Source organism: Barbus barbus, assembly GCF_936440315.1.
Source record: "Barbus barbus genome assembly, chromosome: 15".
Lineage (NCBI taxonomy): Eukaryota > Metazoa > Chordata > Actinopteri > Cypriniformes > Cyprinidae > Barbus > Barbus barbus.
Window position 1 is genome coordinate 480321 of NC_136743.1, and position 17284 is coordinate 497604.

The 17284-nt window shown below is 39.4% G+C and overlaps 2 protein-coding genes across 2 annotated transcripts in view; one reads left to right on the top strand and one right to left on the bottom strand.

Annotated features, from left to right (window-relative positions):
- The window catches only part of LOC306881006 (transcriptional repressor p66-alpha), a 166619-nt gene that overhangs the window by 84814 nt on the left and 64521 nt on the right, over window positions 1-17284 (top strand). The gene's annotated exons all lie outside the window — the stretch shown is intronic.
- Window positions 6295-16421, bottom strand: LOC306880886 (tripartite motif-containing protein 16-like). Its single transcript, XM_079434688.1, has 6 exons — window positions 15770-16421; window positions 15058-15153; window positions 14744-14977; window positions 12916-13075; window positions 12742-12789; window positions 6295-8674 (listed from the first exon to the last, which is right to left on the bottom strand). The coding sequence occupies exons 1-6, from the start codon at window positions 16328-16330 to the stop codon at window positions 8151-8153; spliced, it is 1623 nt and encodes a 540-aa protein (XP_079290814.1). The 5' UTR covers window positions 16331-16421; the 3' UTR covers window positions 6295-8150.

Sequence of the window (17284 nt, forward strand, 5' to 3'; positions counted from 1 at the left end):
CTTTTTGGAGAGTGACATGGTGTTGGTGGTCCAGGTGAGATCCTCTGTGATGTGCACCCCCAGGAATTTAGTGCTGCTGACTCTCTCCACAGTCGAGCCGTCGATGGTCAGTGGGGGATGGTCAACGGAGTTTCTTCTGAAGTCCATCACAACCTCCTTTGTCTTCTCCACATTGAGGGACAGGTTGTTAGTGCCACACCATTCAGCCAGCTGTGCCACTTCCTCTCTGTAGTGCGTTTCATCATTGTTGCTGATGAGACCTACCACTGTTGTGTCATCAGCAAACTTGATGATGTGGTTGGAGCTGAACTTGGCAGTGCAGTCGTGGGTCAGCAGTGTGAAGAGCAGCGGGCTGAGTACACAGTTGTGGGGCACCTGTGCTCAGTGTGGTAGTGCTCGAGGTGTTGTGGCCGACACGGACTGACTGAGGTCTTCCGGTTAGAAAGTCCAGGATCCAGTTACAGAGGGAATTGTTAAGGCCCAGCAGGTTTAGTTTATTTATGAGCTGTTGTGGGATTATTGTGTTGAATGCCGAGCTGAAGTCAATGAACAGCATTCTAACATAGGAGTCTTTATTTTCTAGGTGGGTAAGAGCCAGGTGGAGGGTGGAGGAAATTGCATCGTCCGTAGAGCGGTTTGGACGGTATGCAAACTGGAGCGGGTCGAGTGTGTTGGGGAGGCTGGTTTTGATGTTATGCATGACTAGCCTCTCAAAGCACTTCATCATGATTGGAGTCAGTGCTATGGGACGGTAGTCATTGAGACAGGACACAGGTGATTTCTTTGGTACCGGTATGATTGTTGTGGATTTGAGACATGTGGGGACGACTGCCTGGCTCAGCGAGGGGTTGAAGATATCTGTAAGCACATCTGTCAGCTGTGCAGCACAGTCTCTCAGAACACGGCAGGTATGTTGTCAGGACCCGCAGCCTTGCGTGGGTTAATCCTAGATAGGGTCTTCCTTACATCGGCTGGACACAGACAGAGCGCCCGGTCGTTGGGAGGTATGGGCAGTTTTTGTGCAGGTGTGTCATTCTGCATTTCAAACCGTGAATAAAAGTGGATGAGTGCATCGGGGAGGGATGTGTTCTCATCACAGGCCTGTGGCGGGGGCTTGTAGTCAGTGATGGTCTGAATGGCTTGCCACAGGCTCCGTGTGTCTCTGCTGTCTGTGAAGTGATTGTTGATTTTTTGAGCATATGACCGTTTTGCATTTTTGATGCCACAGGACAGATTGGCTCTTGTTGTTTTGAGGGCTGCTTTATCTCCTGATCTGAATGCTTCATCTCTGGTCTTTAGCAGCCCCATGTCATCCATGGCTTCTGGTTTGCACGTGTGGTGATGGTCTTGGTGACTGTCACATCATCAGTGCACTTTTTGATGTAAGCAGTCACAGTTTCAGTGTACTCATGCAGGTCTGTGTGGTTGTTGTAGGTAGCTGCCTCTTTAAACATGTTCCAGTCTGTGCACTGAAAGCAGTCCTGTAGTGCTGAGGTAGCATCATTTGGCCAAATTGTGATGAGTTTTTGAACCGGTTTGGCAAGTTTGAGAAGTGGTCTGTATGCTGGGATTAGCATAACAGTGATGTGGTACCTGAGGTGGGGGCGGGGTACAGCCTTGTAAGCATTCTAATGATTATTATTCTGACATTTGATTATTATTGTTTGACTGCAGTCAAGAGAAGTTCTGCTTTATATAGTAGTTAGTCCTCAAGAAGTATAATTTTGGCCTCAATGAAGCTTTCTTTGAAGCTCTTTTATCTGTGCTGTGATTATATTGTGATCTTTCCCAACTTGTTTTCATATATAAATGTATCAACTTAATACCAAGTTCACACTGCACGATTTTAGCATGATTTTTCACTTGCCGACAGGTTTTGATAAATCACAAATGCCCGAAATCAGAGGCAAATCTGTGCTCGTTCACATGAGTAACAATCACGCAGTGTGAATTATCAAAGAAGCGATCAGAGGGAATCGTCGATGCATCGCTGACGCCCGTGAAATATTTGGCATGCTAAATATCTGTAGCTGTCGGCGATTCAAAATCATGCTGTGTGAATTAGTTCTGACTGAAACATACATCGGCGATGACCTACAACCAATGAGAGAGCAAGATCCAGGGCAGCGGGAAGTTCGGAGAGGACGTTTTTTTTTTATTTTTACAAAGCGATTAGCCATTTACAAACAATATGCCTACATTTTTGCATTAGAATATATAGAACAGGTAGGCTACATGAAGATGAAGAAGGGGCTAGGGTTTTCCTGTAAATAATATTCTTCTATAAAGGACAAAAGATTTATAAAATTTTTATTTTTCATCACTTTGAGGGCTTTTATAGGCTATAAGAAATAAACTCATTATAAAATGCACAAAACCTTTCACTTTCAAGTAGGCTACTAATTAGATTTGTGTATATAAAAATTTCCCAGCAGAAGTATGTTTGTTAACAAGTCATCTTTGTTAATTATTGTGTGTTCAGGGGGGACTTATAAACCATATTATCAGCGTGATCTTGCCTTATTCCCTTATCATTTCTCGTGTGCATTTGGCTGTAGTTTGTGGACCAGACAGAGTTGTCTGCGATTCTTCCTATTGTAAAGTCATGCAGTGTGTGACCTCCTGTCGCCGATCCATCATGCAATGTGAACACAGCAGCAACTGAATGCTAGCCCAGATAGTCGTGCAGTTTGAAAACAACGGTGATCCGATGACTTTGAAAATTGTGCAGTGTGAAATTGTCTTCCTTTTATCCAATCACAAGTTTTCCAATTGTTTATAAATTTAGAATGTTTATTCCTTTTGCTCATTATCATTAAAATGTTGCTAATTTGTTGCAATGAAGCAGATAAAACAATATAGAATGCAGTTTGCTGATTAAAGCTTTAGGTTCTATTTTGTGACTCTGTTGAGTACCAGACAATAATTTGGATGATGGTATTCCAATTTTTACGTTTTTATCTCTTGTTGCTTTGGCAAACAAAGAGATATTTACATTTCAGAACAAGGGATGTCACTCCTCATCTACGCTGCTGCTATCATGTCCCTGACGAATGGTTTTGTCTAACTCTCAACCCACCGGATCCGGTCTCCGGTCTAACGATATGAGTATTCCGACTCATTCGACAATTGTGTATGGCAGCGGTTCCCAATCCCAGTCCTCGCACCCCCCTGCTCTGCATATTTTGCATGTCTCTCATAGTTAACACACCTGATTCATATAACCACCTCGTTAGAAGAGAGCAACATGCATAAACTGTGTTCTGCTTGATATGATCCCTACACAGTGTTCGTTGTTTCCTACTCCCTGAGCACGGGAAATCTGTTTAAGTTTTCTTCACTTCGGAAACATTCATTCATGGATTTGCGCTGCACACACACAGACGAGTGTGAGATCATATGCATCTGTAAATAAAAACAAATCAAATTCACGTCTCACTTTAATGCCCTTTGAATCGAACATATACACTTGTTTCGAACTGGAATCATGGCGGAATATCCGGTGATGTCCACTTCGTAGGGCAATTATGGTCGAATAGAACAAACTTTGTACGTGATAAGAGATACATACAAAATATGCAGAGAGGGGGCCCAAGGGCTGGGATTGGGAAACGCTGGTGTATGGGATGCGTCTGTCTTCCCTCAAATTTCTGAAAGGCAAATAAGAATTGACTTACCACAGATGCTGGAGAAAGAGAAGGAGATGATCAAACCCTTTGTTTGGTGCAAATCCATATTGTGCTGAAAAGATGTCACTCGCTTGTTTAGGAGATCACGTCAGGATCTCCACTTTGTAAGGTCCACACAATTGGCCCAACGGAGGTATCCAATGGTGGCTGAGGGTTTCCTACAGAACAATTCATTAATATTAAATTTAGGTTAAATTCAAATCTGACATTTTATTATCTAATCTGACTCCATTTTATACTGACCTTGAATTTAGATTGGCATGCGAATTGGTTGTTTGTCCATTTCTAATTATTATTATACTGACAGTTGATTATTTCATTTAACTCTTTACTTTATATTTACTCATCAGTCTGAACATTAGCCAGAGTTTAAGACTAATACTATTTAATAGGTCGTCCATGCTTACCATTCTTTAAATAGTAGTTCTGTTTAGCTCTCTACAGTTACTCATGAATAACTTTGTTAAAATTCAAACAATAATCAGCGGTTATGCTAGTACTATTTGCCTAGCCCCCGATAGTTAATGCAACTGAGTACAACTTAATTAAAGTCAAGCAGTTAGTCAGAAATCTAGAATCTCATTGATGTGTTCCATGCTCCATCTAACCTGAGATCTAGTATGCATTTAACCCTGGACGCAGATTTGCGGAAACATAAGCCTTCACTTAATCTACTTGAGAAAATAATTTCAGAGCAAATCAGAATAAATTAAAATGTAACAATTTATTATCAGTCAGGTAAATATGTATCATGGAAATTACATAGCCAATTCAAAGATATTGTGGTGGTTTCCCTTCTCTCTGAAGAATCACGCTCAGAGCCTTGTGGGGTTTTGATGCCAGAAAATAGACTTTATTATAACAAGACAATAAAGCCGAGGAATTCTTCTGCAGAACAACCCTCCCGATGTTTTCTGAGTTTCTCTTTATATAGTCTAGTTTCTAGGCGTGTTCAGAACATTTCATACATGTGCATATTTCCTTTTTTGGCAATATTCCTTATACATATGTTCTTTCCCTAGAGAGAAGGGGCTCCTATACGTGTTTAAGGAAAGAAGCCTTCTTTGTATATGTTTTCCATCATAAGGGTCTGAACATTCCATCCATGCGAGCCCTTAACACACAGGCATATGCTTATATTGGAAATATAACTTAATACACAAGTGGTTAGATTCACATTAATTATACTTGATTAATTCATATTTTGACTAATAAAAATCTTCTACAATATCAAATCAATACAAGGCATCAAATTCTCAAAGATGAATCTAAGAGTAAGAGACATACCTGACTTTAGAAAGGTACACAACAGTGCGTGGACACGCTACGCTATGGGCTTCTGACTACAGAAAAAGGCCCTGATCTTCTTGCAAGATTTCCTTAAGTATTCAGCCCAAGACAAACAGAGACTATTCAAATGACATCAAACTCTGATTAAGAATAGTTGTTTCGGTGATCTCTGTAGTGTCCTGTGTTTAGATGGGAATGAGGGGGGAGAGGGGGAGAGTGAGTGAAGGAAGTGGATAGTTGAGAAGGAAAAATCTCTCACATTTTCTCTCAGTGAGATGTGGAAACACACATCTATATTTGAATACATTATGTGTGTATTGTTCGTCTCAGAAGATCAAAGTGTCCGAGGTTTTTTAATTCTTACAGAAACATGACTAGAATTTGAGTCCACGTGATCCTAGGACCCCAGCCTGGATATGTGCCCAAAGTTCCCATCACTCCTTTGCAGGACCAGGTGATGAACAGGCAAGCACTGCTCTTCAGGGAGACAGTACTATCCCAGTACTGGGCTAGGTCAGGTGCCCATACATTAGATTCCCTTCTGGTAATCCTGTATGCATATTTTTCCATGGTATGGGTTTCCTGTTGGTAAACCGGTCTCTTTCCCTTGACAAAATTCCTTCTGTCCGACCCTGTGTTGGTAGTAGTTCCATTCCTACTCAAGTATACCTACTGCAGTGGCTCATTCTATACGTTGTACTGTCCTGTCATTGAGAATTCACATATGGACTAAATGACACCTCCCTGTGGGTAGGATGTGGATCCACAGCATTCTCCAACATGAAGCTGTCATTATAAATGAGTTTTTTTCCCCCATTCATAACCTTCCCCATAGTAAATACTGTCCCTCTAAAAAAGATGAGATCGATTATACAGCTTACATGTTGGGAAGGTTATGGCATGCGACTGCATCTGTATAGGAACACTTCAGTGGTTGTAGTGCTTTCAGAGACCCAATACTTCAGTATAAATGTAACGTCATACATCACTGACTGAAAGGGAACATCTTGGTTATGTATGTAAGCCTCATTCGCTGAAAGAGAGAAAAAGATATTGTGTCCCTCCTGCCACAACCGTGAATGACTGAGACACATGCCTGACTCAGCACAAACCTGAATGAGTGGATGCACACTGCTATCTTAGATGCCCGTATACAGGGGGGAGCGGCAAGGCATGTAAATTCCACTCGCCAATGTTCATTAGCCATTTCTCGCACTGCTTAAAAGGTAATTGGGCTCCCAAATGAGACCCCATACATCAGTGTTGATGTAACATCTCTGTTTCCTCCTAACAAGGGTTAAATATGTAACCAAGACATTTCTACTTACTTTACTTTTACTTTTGTCATTTAGCAGACGCTTTTGTCCAAAGCGACTTACAAATAAGAAAAAGTAACAAACTAAAAGTTACAACTCTATAAATACTTTATACCCACATATTTAAGAAAATAAAGAAATTAAATAAAATTGACACATGCATATAACAACATTTCAATAATAAACATAAAAAACTAAAATAAAAAGCGATACTTCTATCCCTTGCCGGTGTCCCTGCCACCCCTAACCCTTACCATACCCAAAAACCATATTTTTAGATTTTCAAAAAAAAAAAAAATTCTGTATGATCATTCCGTATTATTTTTTCCTTATGGAGACCAAAATATCACAACAAGGTCCCCATAACGTAGGGAATACCAAAACCACACACACACTAACACTCTTTCTCTCTCACACACACACAACTTTTAGTGCATTTGTTTAATGACATTCTAAACAATCTTTCTTATATTACAGTTTTTTTTTCAATTGCTAACAAGCATTGCTCAATACTGAATCCACATTTTCAAAACTGTTCACACGTTCAGTCCATGCTAAACAAACTGTGAATCATTTTCATTGCTTTCAGACAAAATGCATTAATTAACCACATTTCTCAAAATCCATGAACACTTTTGTCATTAATACTCAACAACTTGCAAAACACTGTTTTCAGCACATTTTTCAAAAGCACGCTCCAATCAGAAAGATAGCAGGAATTATATTGAAATATAAAATCTTAGCAGAATAACACATCTAACTGCAATTTCATCTGAAAGCCAAGCCCAGATGTACAATTTTTAGTTTTTTTTTTTCTCTGTAATCTTTTGCTAAACAAATGGGATGGATGGATTCAGAATGATTTTGTTTGGGAACATGGATCAAGGAAGACACATTGGCGGGGAAAAAAAGAGTGGCAGAGAGGGAAGACAAGAACCCTCAAAGTAGCTACTGTACATCTATCCATCCATTTATTCCATTCCATTTTCCAAAGCACTTGTCCTATGTAGGGTCATGGAGAGGTTGGAGCTTTTCCTGGGTCATAAGCAGGACAATCTCTTGCACAGATGGCCAGTCCATCACACACATTTATTTATTTTCACAAGAAAGTTTTGTAAATTTTGATGGGTTTTTGTTTTTGGTATATAATGAAATGGGGGGAAATGCTGCTTTTCTCATTCATTCTTTGTGCTGCATTACAGTCAGTAAAATGAAAAGATGTTATTCTTATCCTATAATGAAATACTTTTGTGACAAATCATTCAGACTTCAAAGATAAAAGTTCATAGTTTATGTAGTGATCTGTTGTTAATATTTTTAGATCAGTGTGTTATGAATGAAATGTATGTTTTCTGAATGAGAATTGTTGTGTTGACAGTGTTATGATGAAACAATCTTATTTTGAGACATATATGACATGTTTTGTTGGTCTGAGAGGGTTTTGGAGGTGAGATCAACTGTTTGGCCAAGATTCATGTTGGTAATGCAGACTGTATGAAACGTTTTGAAAATGTGGCTTCAGTATTGAACAATGCTTGTTAGCAACTGAAACAAAACTGTAAGCATGAGGGAGAAATGAGTTAAAAAAAAATACAAGACTATTTTCCTTGTAGAATATGATGTGTTGCATGTAAAATATTATGAGCTAGAAATTTCATGTCATTTACATGATTTAACACAAATTATTAACAAGATGTAACTTTAACAGTTAACAATTAGTGTGTTAAACAACTAAATGCATAATAAAAACAGCAGGTTGTGACACCGGAAGACAAAGTACACTCACTGTTACTGATTTATCATGCAGCTCAAAGCATTATGGGTACAATCTCTCATCAGTTAGGGTTCTGATTCATCAACACAGTTTCACTGATGATCCAGAACCAACCAAAAACCCAGGATAGAGGGTCTGAGTGAATGTGGTCTGGACTGTGTGGATGAGGCTCATTGTGTCAGAGACGCTGTAGAAGGACAGAGTTCCTGCTCTGTGATCCACAAACACTCCTATTCTCCTGCTGATGGACTCTACAGGGAGATCAGTCTCTATGTTATTATGATAGAATGAGTAACTAGAGGAAGAGCAGTACAAACTCCAGGACTGATCATTGAATCCAAACAAACACTCGTGACCTGATCCCTTCCTGCTGATGCTCTTATATGACACTGATATTAACACACCTTTATCTCCTCTCCACTGCAGCTCCCAGTAACAGCGTCCACACACACTCTCTCTACACAACACCTGAGAATAATACTGAAATCTGTCTGGATGATCAGGATACGGCTGGACTGTTTTAGTGTATGTAATCACTCTGTTTCTCTTAGACAGACGGAGGCGTTTATATGCTGTGTTCAGATCCAGAGTGAGCTGAAGGGAATCTGATGGAGATAAAACACATCAGAATCAAGAATCTGTTTGATCTTTTCATGTAGCTGAACTCTTTGAGACAGTTTCCCGGACAAAGATTAAGTCTAGTCCTAGACTAAAATGGCCCTTTAAACCAGATTAACAGAAATCTGCTTTCTCTGTCATGGTTTTAAATAGTCTTAGACTTAGTTTAATAGGCTGATTTCCTGGAGGAAGACTAGAGCTACTTCAGGACTAAATTGAGGCTTTAATTAAACCTACAAGGAGGCAGGTTTAACTTTAGATTAAGGTTGTTTCTTTAGTCTTCATATATCAAAATTATTGGTACCCTTGGCATGAACAAAGAAGCCTGTGAAAATAAATCTAAATAAATCTGCACTGTTAATCATTTTGATCTTTTATTGCAGACCCTTCAGATTCCCAGCTCCATGTTGATACTCTCTCCTCTTTAGTTTTCTATAGGGTTCAGGTCAGGGAACTGGGACGGCCATGGCAGAACCTTCGTTTTGTGCTCAGTGACCCATTTTTGTGTTGATTGTGATGGTCTTTTTGGATCATTGTTCTGTTGGAAGATCCAACCACGGCCCATTATAAGGCTCAGCTATTTTCTGCAATTCTCCAGCTATGATCCTTGAAGAGTCTTTGGGCACTCAAACTATCTTCCTCATGTAACATTTAGAAACTATAGACACAGACAATATACTGTAAACAAAATTATAACATTTCTTGTTGATTGGAACTTCTTAATTATTGTCCTAATGGTGGAAATTAAAAATGTTCAATGCTTTAGCTATTTTCCTTTCTCTCTTTCTCCGGTTTTTTTTTTGGTTGTTGACTATTTTGTGCTATTTTCCTGACATATTTTCACATTTTGTAAAGCTCAACAATATGTTGCTGCACAACAGAGCAATTTTCTTTCTTTTTCTTAATTGTGATGGATGATAAAGAGAATGCTGCCTTATATCTATATTCCTGTGAAACAGGAGGAAGTCATGGCTAGATAATTTCACGTTCCTTCCTAGTCACCCTGGTGTGCTTAATATTGTACATATGAATGGGAATATAGATCTTTAGAGATCTTTTTTTTTTTTTTTTACAATCCTCTTTGCTCATATTTTGTAAAGCTGATGATACACGGGGAAACTTTTTGAGCAATGTTGCCAGACAACTTTGATTAATGTTGGCGTCAAAGGGCAACCTGGGGCCTGTACCATGAAGCCGGTTTAGCTGGCTAGCCAGGTAAGTTTCAGTTTAGTATGCGCCAACTCTGGGTTTCAGGTACCATGAAAGTGGTTTGGCTTTTAGCAGTGTTCATCACCATAGTAACTTATACTACACAGCTAACCTGCTCCGGGGCAGGCCATGTTCTGGTTTAGAGATCTCAAACTGAAATTTGACCAATCAGCTTCAAGCAAAGTGACACATCTCTGACGCAATAAAGCCACTCCTCCAATTTCTCTAACTCCAAATTAAAGGACGCTACATAGTAAAAGATTTTTAAAGATAAAATATATTATTTATACAATTATTATACCCTTAATCCATTACACAAGCCAACTTAGATTTATTCTAATTATTAAGCTTTATTTTAAATTAATATAAACATAGATAATATGCAATATAAATAAGTTTTAGAATCAATGGCTTTAAACATGACTACACATGAGCTTGGATTTTTAAGTGTTTTTATACCTATACATATTATCAACTCTATAAACGAACTTTTACAAGCACTTACATAGTAAAATATTTTCTTTAAGTTTTCCTCTTTCATAGATCGATCGTTTCATCTTGCTGTGTAAATGTTTAAATTCTTCATATTGTTCAATCTTTTAATATTTAATTGTTTATACTATGGAGCGGCAGTACTTACCACACATTTTACAAGATCAGATGCTTGTCAGTGGTGCTCATGATCTGTAAATCATTCGCCATCATCCTCATCTCACTTTACTCTGTTTATGTGGTAAGTGAAATCGTATGTACTGTAATGTAACAGGCTATCCTTTTAGTGGCTCGTGTTATTTTATTAAAACGCGTTATTTGCTTTCCGTGCCGTTCTGAATACAGACACCAACCCATCCCTGCACTTCACACCCCCTGCACGGCCTGGAACAAACATTTATTTCCATGATCTGCCATTTTCGCTGTTGTCCTAGCTTGTTTCTTTACAATATCTGCAGAACTTCTGATGATTCGGCTGTGTAGATTCGGCTGGCGGCTGGCCTAGAACATGGACGGGTATATGTAAATGTTGGGGGCGTAGCGATCACGACTGTTGCGTCACAGTCGGTGTTATGTTCTGATTCGCCTGTTTTTCAGTGGTCTTTTTTTTCGGGAGATTTACATGAGGAGGAAACTATGGTGTTTGAAGCTCACGCTATGTCATTTCCATGTACAGAACGGTTATTGTTTAACTATACCAAGGTAAATACAGTTTTCCATTCTATGGCACCTTTAAGCTTTTCTTAGTTCATTCCATGTTTTATAGGCTGTCATGCTAATTCAGATTAGAATAGATGGTTTTAAATTAATCTAGTTTATTTTAGTTCAGGACTCCATAGTCCAGGAGTTAGTAATTTGTACTTTATCTGTGTTTCAGAAAGCCATTTTTAAAACCTTGATTAATTATTCCAGATTAAGCCCAGGGGCGCCAGCAGGATTTCTTCCGAGGGCAGTTTGTTTTTGTTTTCTGAGGACCAAATGATCACTGAGAGCAGAACGAATGTCACACGTTTTAAACTCAACAAAATGGTAAAATACATCTATCAAGAGCATGCCCACAGATGAAAACAATAGAGAACAAAACAGCGTTGGATGGATTAGAATCCTGCACGGGCCTATAGCCTGGCCCTGGCCGAGTCAGACCCGAACTTGTCTTTTTTCCCTTCTCCCAAAACAGCTTATACTAACTATTTTAACAGCTGAAACGGTAAGTTTTTTATGCAATGGAAAAGTGATCATAATTAATTTAGTTTTTTTATTAAGTTAAAAAAAAAACAGACAGTGAGTTGATCATAGCCTATGTTTGATCAATTTAGCCTTTTCAAATCATCACTACTTGTCTTGAATAAAATCTACAGATATAAAACAGTTCAATATCACAATGTTAGTTTAAACGTTTGACCTACATAAATGTGTGCTATTAGGTGCATATCTAATCATTTGTGTGGAGAGTGGAAGCTACAGCACACTTTACAGGTCATGGAGGCGCCAGTGCGATCACTTGCATTTTTTTTCAATGGAAACAACTTAAAATACGCAGTAATCTTTGCTCACAAAAGGTAAGAGTAATATCACTCGGAACTGTGAAGTGTCTACTTTTATTTGTGTGCAATCACAAAATCAACAAAACGTTGTGCTTTTTGTAAAATAAAGAAAACAAACATGACGTGCTTTCTGTCATCTCAGTCTTGAGCGCTTCACAAAATTGAACCGAAACTCAGCGAATACATGCCTCACAGACATGATAAATATATCTATGGACTACACAGAGCTCCATTTCATTTTTGTGAACAAGCTACAAGTTCAAGGAAACCGAGAAGGCTGAAAGCACATGTGTTTTCTTTATTTTACAAAAGCGCAATGTTTTGTTTTTAGCTATTGGGGGAAAAAAAACAAATTAATTAATTTTAGGCTAACCCGATCTCATGAAGCACAATTTTCAATTTTTATTTGGCATAATATTTAGCTATAACCTACGCAGAAATGGACTTTGGCATGCAACTGATACACATTTTCATGTGATCTGGCTGCTAACAGAGAAACAGAGAGAGAGCGAGTCGAACGCAGATTTATAATTAATGGCATGGATGGTTCAGTCGACAAAAATACGGTACACATAATAACTGCTGAAAAGTTAGTGGGGATAATTTCAGGTCAGTCTGAGCAGGCACGACTAATTAAGCCTACTCTTGGCTTAATTCAAACCCTATCCGGGAAACTGCCCCTTCATGTTCAGTGTCTCAGTAAAGATGACCATATATCCTGTGCTAATCATCATTTACATCATCAATTATAAAACTCTTCTTTCTCCTTCTACAGAAGAACATGAACACACTCAGAGAGTTTTTCTTACATTGTAGGAAGTGGTTCCTGGTTTTGGGAACAATGTTGGTGAATGTGACTGTGGAGATCAACAGACATGAACAGTGTGATTCTCATGATCCTGCATCCATTCCTAACACATTTCTAATATGATGTTCTCCATGATATGAGATGATGGAGAGCAGATGAATCTCCAGGACTTTACCTCTGTCTGAGATCTTCTTGAGCTCCTCTTTGCAGAAATCCTCCAGTTTGTCTCTCAGCTGATGGACAGATTCTCTCAGATCATCAAAAGAGACGAGAGAACTGAAGAGATCATCATTTCCATCTGTAGATTCAGGAGGTGTTGAGAGAGACTGGAAACTCTACAGAAAACAGAAATCACAACTCATCAGCTCCACACTTCACCCAATAACCTGCTCCAGCATCAGATTTGACTGATCTTTAGTAACTCACCTCAATCCTGCACTTTCACAGCATCAGCTTCATTCTCCTCATATTCATTACATCACATTAGAGCTACAGGTTCTAGTATTTTGACACTTACACTGTGTGAACTTTCTAGGAATTGTTTGGATGATAAAACATCTGTTAAGAACATACATGTCCATCTAACAGCTCAAGCACATCAATGGAGTCTCATTGTAGAGTTATAGCTCAGGAAAAGCAGCTCAAAGGCTATGATTAGATTGACCATTATTTATAACTTTAGAGCGATCAGAGACACTGAAACGTCACAAGGACTCTTAAGACATGCTCAGGTTTGGTTTGGTTTGAATACCCTGAAGCACTGCTAATTAGGGTTGCACCGACTAATCGACTTCAGTGCCCTGCCATGACACTTTAGGCTTGACGTTAACTATTCGCTGGTCCTATAGAGGGCGCAACAGGATAAGAAATCCACATTTACGCTCCGTTTCCAAACAGTTAAAATGACAAATTCATTAATACTCTGAAAGCACTCCACAAGATATGTGTGATTATATTACTGGATGCTAGAAATTGAACGGGAGAATGCAAGTTTTGAACAGCTTATTGTACAGGTAAGTTAATCGCTGTTCTAATCTATTGCGCTGCTGCACTGTAACGCACACACACAGGCAACAGACAGTAGGCCTACAAATCATCACACACAGAATCATTCAGCATGGAAATGTATTGTCAACACTGTTCTGCGATTCCTCAATAAAATAGCGTAGAAACTGAAAAGTTCAAGCATATATTTCTTAACTAAATCCCACAGCTTCACTACTAGTAAAGAGACGCTTCCAGGTAGAATTAATTCACACACACAATCGCGCTCACTAAAGCATTCATTCATATGAGTGTAATCTTTACTGTGCCACTTATCTGTATCTGATTTAGAGCGAGCAGAAATCTGTGAGAAATATAACGACCCAAAGATGAAAGACCTGATAAAAATAAGCTGTTTTAGGAGCAATAGCCATGTGGGCAGTGCTGTGTCATATGGCATAGCTGTCAGGATTATTTGTTCATTAATGACATCATCAGCGACTAGTTGACTTCGACTCGACTTTCATCATATAAAAGTTGACTTTAAAAAATCAGAAGCCGTTCAAGCCCTACTGCTAATATACAGCCTCTCTTCATGTTTGGGGTCTTCATGGTCAAATTCATCAACGTGTTACAATTTTATCAAGTTTAAAGATCATGTGATGCAATTTTGATGAACATTACTCAGAATTGGTACTACAGAGCTTATTGATTTTATCATGATGTCATAAATCACAAGGAAAAAAAATTTAAATGTTAGTGATCTGTTGGTGGCGCTAGTGGTGTTTGACAGCTAAATATATCTTCCAGAAGAAAGAGCTCAGAGAAATGATTCCTAAGAGATTTCCAGAGCTGAACACCATTTGTAAGCGGCGTCTCCTTCAGAAGAAGATGATCAGATGAGAATCTGACTGATGATTATATAATAAGACACTCATGAAATGTTTCTCTGTGAGTCTCGTGTCACAGAAGGATCTGCTCAAGTCCACTATGATGCTGTTCTTGTAGATCTGTGTTACCTGCAGGAACTGGATGTGATCCTGTGTGTGTGAAAGCTGCTCCAGCTCAGCTTCTCTCCTCCTCAGATCATTGATCTCCTGCTCCAGTCGCTCCAGTCGTCCTTCAGCTCCACTCACTGCTTGCTTTTCCTGATCTCTGATCAGCCGTATCAGCTCAGAGCGGCTTCTCTCAATGGAGCGGATGAGCTCAGTAAAGATCCTCTCACTGTCGTCCACTGCTGTCTGTGCAGAGCGCTGTTAGGACACACAGTGATTCAGGCTTCAGTGAGTCTGAACTGAGACGGAGACAAACTTCTCTTCTTCTCCAGACTCACCTTATGAGACTCCACAGCCTCTCTCAGCTGCTGGAGATCTTTCTCTCTCTGCTGGATTCTCTGCTGGAACGTCTTCTGCGTCTCCTTCAGCTGCTTCTGCAGGACAAACACATGATAGTGAATCTCACAGAAAACTACTGGCACCAAATCATCATGTGATCAGATGAATCCAGTAAAAGTGGAGCTGATAACAAATGGGTGTAGGTTCAAACTCCAGAAGTGCTGATTATTATCATGAAGCATAAGTAATGCTTCACACTGCATGCGTAATATTATAAAAGTGAAACTGACACAAACATAGAGCTTCACACTGACAGTGTTTCTGTTTTCTGTATAGTTGTGGATCAACCAACAATTAAGAAATATATCTTCAAATTACTGAAGTCATCTGGATTCAGTCAGACTTACTGAATAGGAAGTCATCGGTCACTGCATTTAACTTTTGAATTTTGACTGATGGAAGTATATATTTTGTCAAAGAATAGGAGAATAGTTCACCCTATTATTTTATGTTTCTTAATCAAAGACTGTTTTACGAAAGGTTGTGTTGATAAAGGTTTACGGTGCATTCTTGTTGAACAGTGTAATTCTTCTGCTGTTCATTTCTGCTGTCGTGTTCAGTGTGAATGCTGTAAGCTGTTAATAGGGTGCTGATATGAACACATATGTAACGAGTGTCAGCAATATTTCATCAGTGTGTAGTTTTAAATACCTGTTTCTCTGTCCTCTGGTCTGCAGCTGATACAGTGTCGTGGTTTTTATGTTCATCCATCGTACACAGCACACATATACAGTTCTGGTCAGTGCGACAGAAAACCTCAAGGAGCTTCTCATGTTTCTGGCAGATCATCTCCTGCAGTCGTCCAGTGGCATCAGTTAGATTGTGTGGTTTTCCTGAGCAAAACTCCTCATGCCGCTCAAAATGACCCTGACAGTAAGACTCCAGACACTCCAGACAGGACTTGACGGCTTTGTATTTTCTTCCAGTACAGACATCACACTGAACATCTCCAGCTCCAGTGTCACAGTCAGCAGAGAGTTTGGTCTTCTTCAGTTTCTCCACCACTTCAGCCAGCATGGTGTTTGTAGCTAAAGCAGGTCTTGGACTGAAGGTCTGTCTGCACTGAGGGCAGCTGTAGACTCTCATCTCATCCTCCTGATCCCAGCAGCTCTTACAGCAACTGTGTCCACAGGGAATGGCAACTGGATCCTTCAGGAGATCCAGACACACTGCACACAAGAACTCTTCCTGAGAAATTCTGGCTTCTGCCATTTTAATGCATGAACAGAGACACAAACACACAATAGCTCAACTACACTTCGGTTTCTCTTACCCTGAACTCTTGTGATTCCTGTTTCTGTGTTTGAGTGACGTGTGTAAAACAGGTGTGTCTGGGAGTCTGTAAAACAGGTTCCTCATTCCTGTTGAGTTTACTTTCAACACACCTGACTGTTATTAAAGTAAATGCAAAGAACATGACTGGGAAAAGTGATTTTCCTAGACTAGAAATTGGGAACCCTGATAATTAAATGCCTACTAGATTTCAGTCTCAGACAAACACTCAAAGAACACAAGTAAAGAAATAAGAAGTGTTCGCGGATGTCTGTGCACTGTCCACTTGCAGCCCTATTTTTGTTACTGTGTGGAAGGTACATGTACAACAGCACAGGTGTGAAAGGAATGTTGAGACAGAATGAGTCTACTCGATGGTTCTGCATACTCATCCATCTGTACTCATCCACATTTGAGTATCCAGAACGTGGAAAGTGAAGTATATACGAGCCTTGAGTGTTCCAGAAACAAGATAGAAGTAGCACTTAAAATCACAAGAGAGAATCCCAGCAATGGGAGACACTGGCAAAAAAAACAGTTAATCCAAAACGGAGTAAACTGGGGCAAAACAAAAGTGAAAACAAGTCACACAATAAATCCACTAAAGACAACACTAGACAAAGAGCGTGGGAAAACAAGAAAACCAGCGGCTCACAAGGGACAGGTGAAGATGATTGTTTGTCATGGAAACTAAAAAGGGTAACTATGGCGACAAACAATGGTAACTATGGAGACAAACAAGGCACAAGGCAAACAGGTGCTGGAAACAGGCACAGAAACCCTGGGAACCGAACATAGTCAATTCAAGTCACATTTATTTATATAATGCTTTTAACAATACAGACTGTGTCAAAGCACTTAACAGACAATCAAAACTTTTGGGAATGTAGTTCG